The sequence below is a fragment of the Mauremys reevesii genome, linkage group 1 (genome assembly GCF_016161935.1).
Source record: "Mauremys reevesii isolate NIE-2019 linkage group 1, ASM1616193v1, whole genome shotgun sequence".
Taxonomy (NCBI): Eukaryota; Metazoa; Chordata; order Testudines; family Geoemydidae; genus Mauremys; species Mauremys reevesii.
The window spans coordinates 9,267,312-9,287,069 of record NC_052623.1 but is presented as its reverse complement, the minus strand read 5'-3'; the positions used below and the strand labels follow the sequence as shown (position 1 = coordinate 9,287,069).

At 46.2% G+C, this 19,758-nt stretch overlaps 1 protein-coding gene across 1 annotated transcript; it reads left to right on the top strand.

Annotated features, from left to right (window-relative positions):
• The first annotated feature begins 7,174 nt into the window (after window positions 1-7,174).
• Window positions 7,175-8,119, top strand: LOC120395952 (olfactory receptor 52K2-like). Its single transcript, XM_039520794.1, has one exon. It carries the CDS (start codon window positions 7,175-7,177, stop codon window positions 8,117-8,119), a length of 945 nt encoding a protein of 314 aa, XP_039376728.1.
• The last annotated feature ends 11,639 nt before the right edge of the window (window positions 8,120-19,758 follow it).

The following is a 19,758-nucleotide window of genomic DNA, read 5'->3' as shown; positions in this document are numbered from 1 at the left end:
AAATCTTTTCTTTTTGGAACCTGATTGATTTCTTCCCTTGTTTGGAATCTCAGGGGAAGAGGAGGAGGAGGAGGGGGGGAAAGAGAATCCCTCTTTGTTTGATTCAAGGAGTTTGAATCAAGGTGATCTCTCCCGACGGATAAGGGAGGGGGAGATGGGGGAATGGGCTATTTCCCTTTGTGTTAAGATCCAAGAAGCTTGGATCTGTGTTCCCCAGGGAAAGTTTTGGGGGAACAGGGAGTGTGCTAGACACTGGAACTTCTAGCTGGTGGCAGCATACCAGATCTGAACTAGGATTTTAGTTTAGAGGAGTCCATGCAGGTCCCCATTTTGTGGACGCTAAAGTTCAAAGTGGGGAATAAACCTATGACAAAGGTAATGAGACAGAAGTTTCCTCTTGTTGCTGGCTTGGTATAATTTAATGATAGAATAACCACAGTTTGGGGTGAGTCTGCCCTAGTTCTCAGCACTTGGTCCTGAATTTGGCATCCTCAGCTGTGTCCCACTGAGGCACGGTGACACATGGGCACAGAGTTGACTGTTGATTGGTGCTTCACAGACTGTTGCTCATTACTCCCAGGAAGTATCCCCCTTTTACAGATGGGGAAACTGAGGCAGCAGGAAGGGCTTAGTCTCTCTCCGACCAGGCTCATACAGTCCCTGAAACAGCGCAAATGCCTGGTGCTCTCTCTCCATTGGTTTATATAGTGCACAGGATCTCCCCTGATTTCAGTGGGGTGGAACCAGTTACACCATAGGAAGATTTGGCCCAAGTCAGTTAACTAGAAATAAAGCATCATCAGACATCAGGGAGCTGGGAGTGAATAGACCCAGCTCTGACATGGATTCACTGGGTGACCTTGGGCACAGCCTCTCCATGCATTAAACCCAGATGATTATTTATTATTTCTAGTGTGTTGCTATCAAAAGGTCCTAATTGTTAAAAGAAAAAGAGCAGGTCGACCCAGAGGTGGATATGAGCACAGGCTGTTTTATTGTGATACTTGTTCCCCTGGATCCAAGTGTCCAGGAAGCCCTGAAATAATTCCAACATACTCTTTTTGTTTAGGTTAGTACAGGGGTTGGCAGCCTCTGGCATACGGCTTGCCAGGGTAAGCACCCTGGAGGGCTGTGCCAGTTTCTTTACCTGCCGCGTCGGCAGGTTCGGCAGATCACGGCTCCCACTGGCCGCAGTTCGCCATCCCAGGCCATTGGGGGTGGCGGGAATCCACGGCCAGCACATCCCTCGCCCGTGCCGCTTCCCAACGCCCTCATTGGCCTGGGATGGCGAATCGCAGCCAGCGGGAGCCGCAATGAGCTGAACCTGCCAACGTGGCAGATAAACAAACTGGCCCGGCCCAGGCACGTGCCAGAGGTTGCCAACCCCTGGGTTAGTATGTACACGCCCACATCTGTTACAACACCCCCCAAACCCTTATTAAGCAATAGAAACACCCACTGTTAGTAAATCTATCCCTATCTAATACTCATAGCATTACACATGATGCATTTCTCTGCACCAATTTGTTGCCATAAATCTCCCTCATCAGCAGTTCTCAGGGTAGGTGGAGAAGGGGCCCTGAGCCAGGGCTTGTTTATGTAGCTGGGAAAGGGAGGGGAAAATAAAACATCTACCTGTGCCTCAGTTTGCCTATCTGTATAATGGGGATATGTTCATAGTTACTTTCTTTTCTAGGACTTTTCAAGATCTTTCATTGAAAGGTGCTGCACAGAATGATGATAGTTACAGAGGAGAATTACTGATCTCTGACCCCTTAACAACAGCCCTGTGTACCTGCAGAGTGTTTGTGTCTCTGCTCAGGCATCTTTCTCCAGATCTGTCTGTCTACAATCTACCTGGGCATTGACAGTGTATCAGACCCTATGGAGACCTAGGCATTATCTCTATTTTTTTTCCTAATAAAGTATAATAATATACACAAATGCACAGAGCAGTCAACTCCTCTCAGACGCAGCACAAAGACCCAGAGTCCTTATCTCCCTTTGGGAAGGTCCCTTAATTACTGTTTACTCCTAAAGATGCATAAATAGCACAGAAGCCCAGACAGGTTGGTCTGCAAACTGTTTACGTTCAGACGCCGCTTCTCCCCAGAGGCTGAGCGAACCCCACTGGGATTGCCCAGAGCTCTGTTATAAATAGTGCAGACCTGTGTATCAGCTCTCAGCACGGGATGCTGCTGCAGATGCTGGGGTGAGAGAGGTGTGGAACACGGCTACCTGAGGGGGATTCCCAGGGAAGACGCTTCTATCTCAGGATTCACAGGTACCCATCTCTTGCTGAGGAGCTCGCCTGCTTGACAAACCCAGTGCAATGTGGGTGTGATGGGATAGAGAATAGGTCTGGGGTCCTTTCCACTCTGTGCATCCATTAAACAGCCCAGGGACCTTGCCACAGGGGATGAATTTACTCCAGCATCATGGGCCAAAATGTCCCTCTTTTCTGTGCGTCTCTGCCCAATCCAACACCAAGGTGGCTGCATTTCAGTGGCACAGTGGGTGACTGTCTTGCCTCATTTGGAAAGCTTCCTGTGAAGGAACTTCCAGAACCTCCCAAGTTGTCTGTTCCATTGTCCTGTTATTACAGTTAGGAAGTTTTTTTTCCTGAGAGTTCATCTAAATCTGCTGTGCTGGAGTTTGACCACACTGACTCTTGTCCTGCCCTCTGTGGCAAGAGAGAACAACATTCCTCCACCTTTTTTCTGGCAGCCTTTGAAGTATTTGAAGTCCGTGATCATGTCCCCCTAATCTCCTCTTTCCAAACTGAACACAGTTGATTCCTTCAACTTTCACATACGGCTGTCATCATCCCTCGTAACATATTTTTACTTGCATCTGGATCCATTCCAATTTCCCTACATCCTTCCATACAAAATTTGACACAGTACTTCGACTGAAACCTAACCAATGCCAAGTAGAGAGGTACTATCATATCTCATGACCTCCATGCTATGCCTCCAATAACACAACGTGAGATTACATTTGCTTTTTGAGAGACAGCAAATAAGAAAACCCACACCCCTATTAGATGTAGCTAATTCAACTTAACCCCAGTGTAGATGGCATAAGATCCACAAATGAATTCTTCAACTGACCTAGCTACCACCTCTCGGGTAGGTGGATTAGCCACACTGATGGGAGAAACCCTGCCGTCGGTGTAAATAGTGTCTACGCTGAAGCACTTTGAGTGTAGACAAGCTCTCAAGCAGATCTTCAAAAAAAGCATCCAGTCTGGATCTGCAGGCTTGGGGAGTTGGAGAATCCACCACTTCCCTTTGCAGTTTGTTCCAATGACTAATCACCCTCAGTGCTAAACATTTGGCCCTTGTTTCCTACTGGAATGTGTCTGGTTTCAGCTTCCAGCCATTGGGTCTTCCTCGGCCTTTTTCCGCTAGATTACAGAGCCCGTTATTACTATTTAAGATAAATAAACAAAATTCTTTAGTCTCTGTCTCTGTCCGGCATTTTCTGCAGCCTCCAATTATTTTTGTGGCTCTTTTCTCCACCAGCTCAAATTTTTCATCATCCCTTTTGAAATGTGGACCCCAGAACTGGACACAGTTGGTTTCACCAATGCCTCAGGCAGAGGTAAATTCCTTCCCTGCTTCAGCTCACCACTCCCCTGTTTATGCATCCAAGCCAGGGCCGTCCTGAGGCATAGGCAGAATACGCAGCTGCGTAGGGCACCATGTAGCTGGGGCTCTAGGCAGCTGCAGGCTGAGTATGCGGCGCTGGCTCCAGCGGCCAGCCCCATCCCCCAGCCAGCCCTCCGCTCTGCCCCCGGCCTCCCCCCATTTGACCCCTTCCCCCAAGCCCCTTCCATGGCTCCACCTCACCCCATCTCTTTCTGCCCCTGTTCCCCCCACCCCGCCCCCTTCCACCTCTTCCCCCACACCCCCTCCCCTGGGCGACATGGTTTGCGGGATTAGCAGAGGTCCTGGAGCCGGCAGAAGGGGTCAGGCCTGCCCTGCACTCTCCAGGGGCGGCGGCTGGAACATCTGCCAGCTCGCAGCCCCGTTGCTCCTGCTTCCCACCACTGGGGAGTGCAGGGGTGGGCCTGACCCCTTCCTCCAAGCACTGGGAGCTGAGGGAGTGGAGTGGGCTGAGGTGGGGTTGCTCTGCTTCCCGCTGCCACTGCGGAGTGCGAGGAGGCAGACCCATCTGCTGTTCCCGGCGTCAGGCCGCCCGCTAACCCCTGTGGCCCTGATCCAAGGATCACATCAGCACTTTGGCCACAGCATCGCACTGAGAGCTCACGATGAGAGGATTGTCCACAGTGTTGCCCTAAATCCATTTCAGGGTCCCTGCGTTCCATAATACAGTGCCCTGGTCTGTGGATCGGGCCTGAATTCTCTGCACCGAGAGGATCACTTTTCATGTGACTGGATAAAAACATTTTGTTTGCACAGGCCCAGCTCACCAAATGCTCCAGATCAATGGGTGTGCCTGCCCTGGATGCCTCATTGTAACCATGCTGCCAATCTTTGGGACATCCACAAATTTTATCTGCAGTGATTTTCTATTTCCTTCCACATCATTGATGAGAATATTGAATAGCATCAGGCCTAGAACTGATCCCTGCAGAACCCCACTAGAAACAGCCCCATTCACTGATAATGACCCATTGGCAATAGCTTTCTGAGATGTGTCAGTTACCCAGGTTTTTGTCCATTTTACGTGTGCTCCACTGATATTGAACAATGTTGGGTTTTTTTTATTTGAATGTTTTCCCCTACTAAATCAAATGTCTCAGAGAAATTGAAGTCTATGGCATGTGCACAGTTCCTTTGACCAACCAAATGTATACAGTCATTAAAGGATGAAATTGGGTTTATATGGCAAGACCTGTTTTCCATAAACCATGTTGTTGACTGTCATTAATCATATTCCTAGAGGGATTTTTTTAACTAATCCCATACCAGCTTTTCCATTGTTTCTTAACTTTGTCGAGGTTGATCGGTCAGTTCGTAACTCTGGTGTTCTTAACTCTGAGGTTCTCTGGTAGATGCTGTTTAACATCCTCCTTGACTTCTAATGTACTGGAAAGTATTTCAACACTTCATGTGATATCAGTACCTCATACTGCTTCTTTCCGAATGCAGAACAAAATGATTTCTTGAACACACTACTTTTTTTGAAACATGATGAAGCTTCATTTCTCCCTGTGGAATTGGCCTACATCTTTTCTACGATTTCTTTTCTAGTAATATACTTAATAAGATACCCCTTATTTAGATCCTTAGCCCTGCCAAGCATGGATTTTTCCCTGATGCTTTTAACATCCTTCATCAATGTTCATAGTTTCCAGTTTGTATTATTTGTTTTCTATTTTCCCTTTTTCCCATTTGTTTGATATTGTTTTTCACCTCTAATTGCTGCCTCCACTTTGCCACTGAACCAGCATTTTCTCCAAAGTTGTCCACTTTCTTGACTGTGGACTTGTGGTTTTAAGCTATCTAATGATCTCTTCTTCAAGAGTTCCCACATTTCATTCCCATTTTTCTGCCTCGTTTTTTCCCTCCCAATCAGTTAAGATGATAATTTTGCTCAGCTTTGGGGAATTAGCTCTTTGAAGAACGAAGTATCTATAGATATTACTGGTTAGGAACTGTTCTCTGTCCATTTCAATGTCAGTAGTTCCATTCTTTATTTTGCTCTCATATGTCATATGCTCCATTTGTCTCTTCTCTAAACTAAACAGTCCCAGAGTTTTCAGTCTGTCTGAATATGGCAAAACTTCCCCATTATCATAGCCTGTCTCAGAAATCCCTTTTCTATCTGCTATATCCTTTATAGCAGGGGTAGGCAACCTATGGGATGTGTGCCAAAGGCGGCACATGAGCTGATTTTCAGTGGCACTCACACTGTCCGGGTCCTGGCCACCGGTTTGGGGGGCTCTGCATTTTAATTTAATTTTAAATGAATCTTCTTAAACATTTAAAAAATCTTATTTACTTTACATACAACAATAGTTTAGTTATATATTATAGACATATAGAAAGAGATCTTCTAAAAATTTTAAAATGTATTACTAGCACATGAAACATTAAATTAGAGTGAATAAATGAAGATTCGGCACACAACTTCTGAAAGGTTGCCGACCCTTGCTTTATAGAGACTGGGTGATCAAAACTGAGCAAATGTCCATCCCTTTCATTAGATATCTGAACATTGTCTTTCTTTTGGCCACAACTGCCAATGAGCAGGTGTTTCTCTGGAGCTGCTATCAGTGGACAGCCACATCTTTTCATGGAGGTGTATTCTAGTTAGTATGTTTCACCCATCAAAGAGTTGCTTTTTTTCCACGCTCAGATTTTGAGCCACCAGGTGAATGGGGAACTGCCTACAGCATGGACTCTCTAGCCGGGCATTCATTGGATTAAGGAGCAATGAGGGATAACCAGTATCCACACTTGTGTTTCCTGCTGGTGCTTTAACACACTATGGCATGTAGGTGTAATAGACACATGCTATCAAATATGCAGTTGGCATTAGTAGGGTCAGTTGTTTATAATTCATTTCCCTGAATAATGAAAATGTCAATTCTTAGTGTGTGAAGAGCGACCAATCTGCTTCACCCATGAGAACAGCCCCTAGTAGTGCATGTAGTGTCCCATATTAACAATGTCCCTCCATTCAAGCATTTGGACTGTGACCATCACCCTAGACCCTGGGCACATACAGAAAGTCGGCATATGGCAGCCTCCCCCATTCTCATAGCCTGTCTTAGAAATCCCCTTTCTGTCTGCTATATCCTTCATAGAGACTGGATGACCAAAACTGAGCACATATCCAGAGCAGAGTATTCTCCATCGCATTCCTTAAGGCATCCGAACACTGTCTTCAGCCACTGCTGTGAATGAGCAAGTGTTTCCGTGGAGCTACTATCAATGATGCCCAGGTCCTTTCCCTGAGGTGTGTTCTAGTTGGGTTGTTTGCCCCTGGCACGTCTTGGAAAAGGTTTGGTTTTTTCCCACTCTCAGATCTCCCTAAGTATTTCCATGCAGTTTCTCATGTTAACTTTGTCTCTCCATTCAGACATTTGTCCTGTGACGAACACCCTAGACTCTGGGCACATACAGGAAGTCAGAGGAACGTACGGTACATACAGGAGACACCATTTTGCCTCAGAGTTGGACCCCTTCTCCCCTACTCCATGTCAGGTTCCAACAAAACCGACTTCACCAACCCCTCCACCTTCATTCTGCTGGGTATTCCTGGCCTGGAGGCATCCCATGTCTGGATCTCCATCCCCTTCTGCACCATGTACGCCATAGCCGTCTTGGGGAACTTCACCATCCTTTTCATCGTGAAGATGGAGCCGAGCCTCCATGGGCCCATGTACTATTTCCTCTGCATGCTGGCCATCAGCGACCTTGTCATGTCCATGTCCATTGTGCCCAAAATGCTGAGCATCTTCTGGTTCAATTCCAGAGAGATCGATTTCAATGCCTGCCTCACCCAGATGTACTTCATTCACTGCGCCTCAGCGATGGATTCTGGGATCTTCGTGGCCATGGCTTTTGATCGCTATGTGGCCATCTGTGATCCCCTGAGGCATTCCACCATCCTGACAAACCCCATGGTGGCCAAGATTGGCCTGGCTGTGCTTCGCAGCGGCTTGATTGCATTGCCCTTGCCTTTCCTGGTAAGGCAGTGGCCATATTGCAGAACCAACATCATCCGTCAGCCGTACTGCGCACACATGGCCGTGGTGAAGCTGGCCTGCGCCGACACCAGTGTCAGTAGTTACTACGGCCTCTTTGTACTATTCTGTGTGATGGGTCTGGATGTGATTTTTATCACTGTGTCCTATATCCAGATCCTCAGGGACATCTTCAGCCTCCCCACAAAAGCCGCCCGGCTCAAGACTTTTGGCACCTGCGGCTCCCACCTTTGTGCCATTTTAGCATTTTACATCCCAGGTCTCTTCTCCTCCCTCATATACCGGTTTGGGCAGAATATAGCCCTGCATTTCCATATTCTCATTGGCACGATATGCCTCTTGCTGCCCACCATGCTGAACCCCATCATCTACGGGGTGAAGACCAAACAGATCCGGGACAGGGTGCTCCGGCTCTTTCCTCATAAAGGGACCTAAATTTTTCTCCTGGTGCTCTGGCTCTCAGACCAAGCTCCATGCAGAGCTGGCTGGTGACATGGTGCTGGGCCCTTTTCCCTGAATCACTGACTGGCCAGTCAAAGAGACATTCAACTCTTCCCTGACCTTACCGCGCTGTGTCAGCATAACAAACTGGAGAATCAGTCTGTATTCAACTCATTAACTCATTGAGTTGCCACCTTTCTAACTGCTGGTAACTGGACCCCGTGACTCCACCCTCTTCTCCCTATTTCTTTAAGACACTGACCTCTGCCCCACATATTTCCCCTAGGCCCCTTCCCATGCCCCACCTAGTCCACTGAGACCCGTGGGTTAATGACCCAATGCCTGCACCCTGCCCTGCAGGAATCAGACACAGCCAGATGTCCTTCTTGGCTGGACTGTCTAGTTCACAACCAAGCACCCAACTGTGACAGATTTTCATTACCAATCCACCCAGGATGACAGTTGATCAGTCTGTGGCCACGGGATCTTTTGGGGAGGAGATGACATAACACACCAAGTGTCTAAATTTTAAAGGTTTATTGATAAAATAATAAAATAACAGCAGAGAGTGCTGGGAATGCTCCCACATCACTCAGAGGAAGAAAGAAAGCATTAATGCCCCCAGGCCCTAACCCACTTTCATACTCGCACACACACGGCCCTGACTGGCCAAGTCTGGGTGAAACATCAGAAGAAGAAAGGGGTGGGGGGGGGAGTGTACAGCAGTGCTGTCCTGGGCCTGGGCCGTTCAAGATTGCACCAGCTCACACGAGGGTTTTAAGTCCTGGGCTTCTTTGAGAGTGTTTTCATCCAGAGCCCTCTGTTCCTGGTGCTCTTTGCACCAGTCCAAACGGCCTTGCTATGTATCAGAGGGGTAGCCATGTTAGTCTGGATCTGTAAAAGCAGCAAAGAGTCCTGTGGCACCTTATAGACTAACAGACCTATTGGAGCATGAGCTTTCGTGGGTGAATACTCACTTCGCCAGACGCATGTGGCTACCCCTCTGATACTTAACAGGCTTGCTATGGTCTCTTTCCCTTTCCCAAAACATTCTAGCTTCAGGGATGCCTGATGCGGCTCTCCCTCTTGTTGTCTCACCTGTGTTTTCAGACTAGCAGCCCTGGGCCTTGTTTTCCTCTCCACTGGCTTTGCTGTCTGGCAGGCGCAGATCAATGTAGTCAGTTTCCCACGGCCGCTTGGGCAATTTTCAAGCCCTCGTCTTTCTCAGTTGTCAGCCAAGTTTCGGCTGCGAGCAGTGTCCCTGGGCGGAGGCCAGCGTCTTATCTTCAGACTGAGCCTGTCAGCTGCAGGGCTGAGTTCACTCATTTTCTGCTCTCTTTTTCCTCCTCTTTTGGCCTCTTGTACCCACAAAGGAAACTTCCACTCTCCACTCACACCTTTGACCCTCCCCAAAATGCTTTGCGATGCTTGCAACAGTGTTAGCCACATACAATGCTGATCTGCCTTCCCCGGAGGACTCCCTACGGGGATGGGGCCATTGGGATGTGACACAACAACCCTGCATTGCACCCAGACACAGAAGCCAGAAAACGGAGTGTCCGGATAAAACCTAGATGGATGGAAACCCCATTAACTCACCCTTTGTTATAGAAACCCTCTGTATCCCCTATGTCTTTGGGCTTTTCCTGTACTCTTCTCTCACACACCTTGTATGAAGGGGAAGAAAGCTGAAGTAGAGGCATTGCTCTATAAATAGGTTGGTCATTGACTCTCAGCCCTAGTGAGAGCTCGCCCAGTAGAAGGGAGTAACTGAATTCTAGATAAAAGCAGTTTTCTCCAGCTTCTCTGCAGAGGGGTGGCCATGGAAGGAATGGGACCTCCCCAGAAGAGGAAACAGAGAAAGGAAGTGTTGCTCCAGCCCTTCAAAAACACAGAGACTGATGAGTCAGAAGAAGGTGGGGCAGGAGAGAGGCACCAGGGCGACAGAGGGGACTCTTTGGTTGCTGGGCTCTGGCTGCAGCAGAGACAGGTTTCAGCTGGAAAAGAAGCCAGGAGTTCCAGGAGGTGCCCCCTGAATACCCTAGAGGGCTCTGACCAATCCCAGTGATGTTCCAGGATGATGTGGACAAAGTAATGCATATTGGAAAACTTCATCTCAAGTATACCTATAAAATGACGGGGTCTAAATTGTAGCCAATAATTTTAGTTCATTATTCATTTATTTTGTGATGTTATGATTAATCAATATGTTATACTTTATTTTCACTGTATGTTAATTAGGGTTAAATTGTGTAATTATAGAAGTGTGAGACTGATCAGTATTTAGAGGAACCAAGTACTAGACATGAGTAAGACAAGTTGAAATGCAAGAACCTGTAGGTTGAGGCCTGCAAGATTTTAGTTTAGCTATTGTAGGCGTTGGAGACAAGAAATGATGGTATAAGTGACTGGAAAATAACCCGATGCCCTAAGATTCTGGGAAAAGAGGCACTAAGTGATAATATTGTGCAAAATTACCCAGAAGTTTAATATTAGATCATAAAAATACTGTAAAAGCACGCCTGTCTCAGACATATGTCACAGGATACAGGTTGTGCATCAATGGTAATGAGAATAAAGGGAACTTACCACACCTATAGAAAATTGGGTTCTGTTAAGTTTTCAGGGGACAAAATGTAGGTATAGACAGAATCATATTATAAAAAGGGAATGGCCAGAGTGGGAAAAATCAACTCCCTATGGAAGACTCCAACAGGATCCACCCGTCTACTGATGATCAAGCTATGAGAGACCCATCAGACCCTATCACTATTGTTAAGGATGGGAATATAACTATATTGGTAACTGGTGCAGAGGTGTGTATAGAATTTCTATATGCTTGGGTAATTGTAATTTTAATAAAACTTATAAAGTACACTAGACCTTGTACTGATGAATGTATGTGTGGTCACTACCTTTGGTCTTTATGTGTTCCTAGAGACTCTAAATTTGGAGCAAGCAGCAGAAGTGACTTTCACTCTGTTAAGATTGAAACTGTAGTCACCAGAGCTGAAGCCATGGTGGTGTAATGACACATTACAAAATTTATTTTAAATTAACTAAAAGGCAACAAAATCAATGTTCCCTCTTATTTTTTTCCCATCCATTTGCGGAATAAATTTTGATCTTTGAACCAATATCAAGGTAATGTGCAGATGTGCGCCACCAGTAGAAACAAAACTCTAACTCTAACTCTCTCTCTCTCTCTATATATATAAATATATATACACTCAAAGAATTAAATTTAAGCGTAAGAGAGAAATAAAATTTTGAAATGCACAGACTAGTCAAAAAACTAAAATAACAGCACTTGGAAAGAATAAAGTCACAGAGCGTATATGTGCACTGCAGGAAGTATCAAGGAGTAAGAACAACAACACATGAGTTTATTTACCTGCAAACCTTCCTGTGTACCTGAGGGCCATCCTGTGGGTAATGAAGAATGAGGTCTCACAGGGGCACGTGACCATGTCACCTGACACTGAAATCCATCTTAAATCTTATATTTTTTTCCTTTTAGAAGGAGGGGTGTGGGCCAAGCACAGACAAAGGATTTCCACCTTATGGGACAAAGGGGGTGGCAGTCATGAGGAAACCCCTGCTTACCACCTGAGATGTCTGCTGGAACTAACAAGGAGTTTACCAGGGGAAAAGATCGGGCCCAGACTAGGAAGGAATCTAGTCTGTGCTTATTGGAACATCTTTGAGAGTGAGATATTACCTGTAATCAGTTTCTTAATGTATCAGGCTTAGACTTGCGTGTTTTGTTTCATTTTGAATTCTGATTTACTTTGTTCTGTTGTGACAGATTTTTATTACCCATCTGCCTGGAATGTCTGTTGATCAGGCTGACACCACAGCATCTTTGTGGGGGGAGGACACGCACACACACCCAGGGTCTAAATTTTAAAGCTTTATTAATAAAATAATAAAAAAGGACAGCGGTAAGTGCCAGAACTGCTTCCACATCACTCAAAAGAAGGAAGAAGTGTTAGTGCTCAAACCCTGACCCACTTTCATACTCACAGCCAAGCCGCCCCAGGCTGGCCAGGCCTGGGGGTACCATCAGAAGAGGAAGGGGGTGGGATGGACGGAAGTCTGTCCTGTGCACAGCTCGTCCGGGGTTCCACTGCAAAGTTTCCAACTTGCTTCTGCTCTTGAGAGGGTTTTATGCCCTGGAGTCTCTTGTGGGGGTCCCCTTCAAAGACCTTTGTCCCTGTGCTTGGTATTCCAGTCCAGACCGCCTTTTGTGGCTTCTTTGGCTTTCCTCCAAACAACCAGCTTCAGGACCATGAGACCGTCATGTTTTTCTCTTGCTGTCCTTCATCGGTCTCGCTTCTTTTTGCAGCCTCTGCATTTTGTTCTGTGATTCTCCTTTCTCACAGCACGGCAGCGTTGAAATCCACCCCCCTTTCTTTCTTAGCAGGTAGCAGCCCATCTGCAGCCTTGAGCCAGCTGAAGCCAACGTCTTATGTCGGGTCTAGCAGGAGCACAGAGTTAACCCATTTTCTGCTTCTCCTCTCTCTCTCTGCTGTTTTTTTCTCCCCCCCACTCCTTGGCCTGAAACCTGCAAAGGAATCTTCCATTCCACACCCACACCTTTAACCCCCTTCCATAATGCTTTGTGATGCTTGCAACAGTGTTAGCAACATACAATACTGATCTGCTTCCCCAGGGAACTCGAGGGATGGGGCCATTGGGGTGTGACACTGTCTGTTATTACTTGAAACCACTTAAATCCTACTTTTTATACTTAATAAAATCACTTTTGTTTATTAATAAACCCAGAGTAAGTGATTAATACCTGGGGGGAGGGCGCAAACAGCTGTGCATATCTCTCTATTAGTGATATAGAGGGTGGACATTTTATGAATTTAACCTGTATACGGTGGTATCCCAGCACATCAAGTGACAGTCTTAAGGGGGTCTCTGTGACCGAACCTGTCACAAGGAGGTAGGGCTGCTCTAGGAGAGAAGGCCTTAAAAGCCATAATTTAAGTGAGAAGGGGGAGCTAGTGAACAGGGGACTGCAAATAGGGGAGTTTGAGAGGGAGTTTGTAAGATGGTGTCCTGCGATAATCACTATGGTTAGGAAGGTTGACTTTGCCTGTTGCAACACTGCTCGTGTCTCCTCCGCCTGTGCCAGTATCCAGACAGACAACCTGACCATGGACGCTTTTACCCAGATTCTTGTGTGGTCTTGCAGAGCCTGTGGCCTGCCACTCTCAGAAAACCAGGCGGGGCGGGGCATCCAGTGTGAGAGGTGCCTGCTGGTGGAATCTCTCAGGAAGCAGGTGGCAGAGCTACAGGATGAGGTGTCTAGGGTGAGGAGCATCTGTGCCCATGAGGAATTCCTTGAGAATATTGATGTGGAGATGTCCAGGCAGGGGAAGCTATCCACTACAGAGGGCTGCTTACACACCACTGGGGGAAGGGGAGATGGCTCTGTCAGGGGGAGAACTCTGCCACCTAGTCACTTCTGGCAGCAGGCAGTGCTGCACCCCTGCACACAACCCATCCACTGTGGTGATGGAGAACCGTTACGCTCCCCTGGCAACGAGAGATGAAGAATCACCCCGTAAGGTGCAGGAGGAGAAGCCGTGTACCCCCAATGCTGGGAGGTCTTCAGCCACCACTCCCAGGAGGAAACGTAGGATAGTGGTAGTTGGAGACTCTTCTGAGGGGGACCAAGGCACCTCTCTGTCACCCTGACATGGCACCCTGGGAGGTATGCTGATGCCAGCGGCCCATTTCAGAGACGTTATGGAAGGACTGCCAAGGATCATCCGGCTCTCTGACTACAACACCATGCTACTCATCCATGTGGGGACTAATGACACTGCGAGCTATGACCCTCAGCCAATCAGAAGTGACTCCCAAGGCTCTGAGAGTACAAGTGAAGGAGTGGAGTGCAGATGGTGTTTTCTGGTCAAAGGTAGAGGCCTGGGCAGAGACAGATGCATCCTGGCAGTGAATGCCTGGCTTCAAAGATGGTGTCACCAAGAGGGCTTCGGCTTCCTTGACCATGGGATGCTGTTCCAGGAAGAAGGACTGCTAAGCAGAGATGGGGTCCATCTATCGAGCAAGGGGAACAGCATATTTGGATATAGACTGGCTAACCTAATGAGAAGGTCTTTAAATTAGGTTCGAAGGGGGCAGGTGGCCAAAGCCTACGGGTAAGTAAAAGACATGGATATCTGGGAGAAGGGTCAGAAATGGGGGGAACATGGGCTCTAATAGCAGGGATCATGGAGAGACAAGACAGAACTGGAGGGGGGAGATCAAATCAGTATCTGAGATGTCTGCACACTAATGCAAGAAGTATGGGGAATAAGCAGGAAGAACTCATAGTGCTAGTAAATGAACACAACTGTGACATAGTTGGTATCACAGAGACTTGGTGGGATAATACGCATGACTGGAATATTGGTACTGAAGGGTACAGCTTGCTCAGGAAGGACAGGCAGGGAAAAAGGGAAGAGATGCTGCCTTATATATTAAAAATATATACACTTGGTCTGCGGTTGAGATGGAAATAGGAGACAGATTTGGGGAAAGTCTGTGAGTAAGGATAAAAGGGGTAAAAAAAAGGGGTGCTGTCATTGTAGGGGTCTACTAGAGACCGCCAAACCAGGAAGAAGAGGTGGATGAGGCTTTTTTTTAAACAACTAACAAAATCATCCAAAGCACAAGACTTGGTGGTGATTGGGGACTTCAACTACCCAGACACCTGTGGAGAAAATAACACAGCAGAGCACAGATTATCTAATAAATTCTTGGAATATATTGGAGACAATTTTTTATTCCAAAAAGTGGAGGAAGCTACTTGGGGAGAGGCTGTTCTAGATTTGATTTTGACAAATAAGAAGGAACTGTTTGATAATTTGAAAGTGGAAGGCAGCTTGGGGGAAAGGAATCATGAAATGATAGAATTCATGATTCTAAGGAATGGTAGGAGGGAAAACAGCAAAATAAAGAGAATGGATTTCAAAGAGGCAGACATTAGCAAACTCAGAGAGTTGATAGGTAAGATCCCATGGGAAGCAAGTTTAAGAATAAAAACAATCGAAGACAGTTGGTATTTTTCAAAAAGACATTATTAAGGGCACAAGAGCAAACTATCCCACTGCATAGGAAAGATAGGAAGTATGGCAAGAGACCACCCTGGCTGAACCAGGAAATGCTGAATGATCTAAAAAAAACCCAAAACCATGTCCTATAAAAAGTGGAAACTGGATAAAATGACAAAGGATGTATATAACACAAGTCTGTAGAGGAAAAATTAGAAAGGCCAAGGCACAAAACGAGATCAAACTAGCTAGAGACATAAAGGGCAACAAGAAAACATTCTACAAATTACATTTCTTTTATACTTCTATAACTAGCTAAGTGATAAGAATACAGCTAAATTCTGAAAGTATAGGCCTTTGCAGACAGGCCTGAACATCTATATCCTAACACTTCTAATGTATTACAGCAAATGAAAGAGGATTGGTGGACATGGAAAGCAGTCAAACTTCAAGACGCAGACAACAGACTCGATCTTAACGCATTCTAGGATGGACTGAAGGCAGTCTGTTGACCATGCATTTCTGGCTGGCTCTATGCCAGTGTGCTTTGCTGATGGCAGCACTTAGATTACAGCTAGTACTAAAATCCTTGATCGCCGGGCTGAACATTTTCTCAATTTATTAAACCAGATATCAACTTTTGACAGCAGCATTCTTGAAGAGATTTCTCAGTGGGCTAATGATTCACAGCTCATTATACCAACAACTCTTGATGCGGCAAAAAGATGTAAAACAGATGAAATCCGGAAAGGCACCTAGCGGTGATGTGATTCCATGAGAGATTTACAAAGCTCTTGTATCTAAAACTAGAAATATGAAATATAACTCTGAGGGCTTATTGTAATTATGCAAAGTGTGGGCCATTAATGGTGGATTGGAATCTTGATGACTCCCATTAACCAGGACAACTGACTGCAGATGGGTGTGTTTTACCTGTAAGTCTTCCTGTATATGCGTGTGCTGGCAGGTGGACAATGAGGTCTTACAGTGACATGTGATCATGTCACCTGAACTGGAATCCATCTTTAACCTGGTGCTTTTCCACTGAGAAGGAGGGGTGGGAACCAGAGGGACAAAGGATTCCCCCCTTATGAAAAAGATTATATAAGTGGGTGGAACCGAGAAAAGGGAGCAGCCATCATGAGGAATCCCCTAGCTACCACCTGAGCTGGAACAAGAGCTGCACCAGGGGAAAGGACTGTGCACAGACTAGGAGGTCATCCAGTCTGTGAAAAAAACTTATTGAAACATCTCTCAACGTGAGATTTATATCTGTACTCAGTTGTATTACTGTATAAGGCTTAGATTTGTGTGTTTTATTTTATTTCACTTGGTAATTCACTTTGTTCTGTCTGTTACTACTTGGAACCACTTAAATCCTACTTTCTGTATTAATTAATCCAGAGTCTGTATTAATACCTGGTGGGAGGCAAACAGCTGTGCATATCTCTCTATCAGTGATATAGAGGGCAAACAATTTATGTGTTTACCTTGTATAAGCTTTATACAGGGTAAAACGGATTTATTTGGGGTTTGGACCCCATTGGGAGTTGGGCATCTGAGTGTTAAAGACAGGAACACTTCTGTGAGCTGCTTTCAGTTAAGCCTGCAGCTTTTGGGCACTTGGTTCAGACCCTGGGTCTGTGTTGGAGCACACGGGCGTGTCTGGCTCAGCAGGACAGGGTGCTGGAGTCCCAAGCGGGCGGGGAAAGCAGGGGCAGAAGTAGTCTTAGCACATAAGTTGGCAGTTCCCAAGGGGGGTTCTGTGATCCAGCCCATCACACCCTCCTTTAATTCTTTATCTGTATCAGCTGCTCCATCATCTTGCCAGGCATATATCAGATTGACAGGCCCATAATTATCTGTGCTATTCTGTTTACCCTTTTAAAAAATTAGTACAACATTCACTGTCTCAGTCTTCGTGCACTTCCCCATTTCACCAACTTATTGAAAATTAACATTAACTGTCCTCTGAGCTCTTCAGCCAGACCTTTCAAAACTCTGAGATGCAAGTTATCAGAATCTGTGGATTTAAAAATGTTTAACTGTAGTAGCTTCTGTTTAACATCCTCCTGAGATGCTAGTCAGGGCCGGCTCCAGGCACCAGCACAGCAAGCAGGTGCTTGGGGAGGCCAAGGGGAAGTGGCGGCTCGTCCAGGTCTTCAGCGGCAATTCGATGGTGGGTCCCTCGGTCCCTCAGTCCCTCTCGGAGGGAAGGACCTGCCGCGGAAGTGCCACCGAAGAAGAAAGCGGGGCTCCGATTGGGGTGACAAAAACCCTGGAGCCGGCCCTGATGCCAGCGGAATGTAAAAAGTGTTATCATCACCATATGATGAGTCTATATCATCTGTTCTTTCCCCAAATATAGAACAGAAATATTTAGCAAACACTTTTACATTTTCTGCATTATTATTGATAATTCTATTCTACCACTTCCATCTAGTAACAACCAATACCATTGTCTGGATTTTTTTTTTTTTTTTTTTTTTATATATTTAAAATATTCTCTCTATTGTCTTTTCTCTCTCTTGGCTCTGGATTTCTCCTTGCTTGCCTCCCTTTCCCTTTTTAGTTTTATACACTCCATTTTCCTTTCTTTCATTTTTTTTTTTTTACCCCCTTCACCACTTCCTAAACGGGGTCAGATATTTTTTTTAGCAAACCTTTCTCTTTCTTGAACATTTTTTTGACTTTCTGGGCATCAATGAGGGGATTTAAAAGAGTCTCAATTATAATTCACATTAAAGCCCCAAGCATATCCATTGCTGGTCTGGTATTCCCCCAGGTTAGATGTGCACTTTCTGAGCAAGGAAACTCTCCTCTGTAAGATATAGGCCTGATCTACACTACGAGTTTATCTCAAATTTTGCAGCGTTAAACCAAATTAACCCTGCACCCGTCCACACAACGAAGCCCTTTTTTTCGATATAAAGGGCTCTTAATATCGATATCTATACTCCTCCCTGACGAGGGGAGTAGCGCTGAAATCGGTATTGCCATTTCGAATTAGGGTTAGTGTGGCCACAATTTGAAGGTATTGGCCTCCGGGAGCTATCCCACAGTGCACCATTGTGACCGCTCTGGAAAGCAATCTGAACTCGGATGCACTGGCCAGGTAGACAGGAAAAGCCCCGCAAACTTTTGAATTTCATTTCCTGTTTGCCCAGCGTGGAGCGCTGATCAGCACAGGTGACCATGTAGTCCCAGAATCAAAAAAGAGCACCAGCATGGACCGTACGGGAGATACTGAATCTGATCTCTGTATGGGGAGATGAATCTGTTCTATCAGAACTCTGTTCCAATAGATGAAATGCCAAAACGTTTGAAAAAATCTCCAAGGCTATGATGGACAGAGGCCACAACAGGGAGTGCTGCGTGAAAATTAAGGAGCTGAGACAAGCATACCAGAAAGCCAAAGAATCAAATGGACGCTCACAGAGGGAGGGGCGACTAACGACTGTAGCTATCCCACAGTTCCCACACTCTCCAAAAACCATTTGAATTCTTGGCTGAGCTCTCAAAGCCTAAAGGATCAAAAACATTGTCGCGGGTGGTTCAGGGTATATGTCGTCAGCCCCTCCTCTCCCCCGCCCCATGAAAGCAAAGGAAAAAATTGTTTCTCATCTTTTTTCAATGTCACTGTATGTTTACTGGATGCTGCTGGCAGACGCAGTGCTGCAGCACTACACAGCAGCATCTCCTTCCCTTCTCCTTCCCTTCCCTTCCCGACGGCAGACGGTACAGTACGACTGGTATCCATCATCGTCGTCCCGTGAGTGCTCCTGGCTGGCCTCAGTGGGGTCGGCTGGGGGCGCCTGGGCAAAAATGGAAATGACTCCAGGTCATTCTCTTCTTTAAGCTTTGTCTAATGGAGATTCACTCCTGCCTGGAATATCATGGCAGCTGGAGGCTGCCCTGCCCTCCCCGCTTTGATCTCTGCTTGCAGAGGCAATAAAGTCAGTGTAGTTTCAAATTCATGATGATTGAGAGGCGTCCAGTGCCTCTCCCCTGGCCCCAAGCTGCTGTGGCAAGAAAGGGCTGGGGGAAGTCTCTCTTGCTGCCACAGCCCCTGGCAGCCCCCGGCAGCCTGAACCCCAAGGCTCTCATCCACAGCCCTCCTGCAGAGTCTGCACCCCCAGCCAGAGCCCGCACCCTCTGTAACCAGGGGTGTTCTTGGGGGACATGCTGACAGTATCAGTGCAGGACAAATTGCTTAGAGCAGGGCAGTCACAGCCAAAGAAAGAGGATTTTGGTTTCACCCCACTGGCTAACCAGAAGTCATACAAGCAGTTCCCTCGGATCCACCAGTACCTTTGTATCACCACCAATAGCACTCCTTATATGAACAAATGGTAATGAAAATCAGTGTCCCCAATTAAAGATTCTCCTGATCCCAAAGGACCAACCCCCAGACCCAGGTCAATATATCAAAGAAACTAAAATCTAAAGATTTATTCATAAAAAGAAAGAAATATAGATGAGAGTTAAAATTGGTTAAATGGAATCAAATACATACAACAATTGCAAAGTTCTTAGTTCAGGCTTATGGCAGTGGTGGAATAA

Excerpts from the sequence above, each read along its gene's own strand:
- LOC120395952 (XM_039520794.1), top strand. The coding sequence starts at position 7,175 with ATGTCAGGTTCCAACAAAACCGACTTCACCAACCCCTCCACCTTCATT.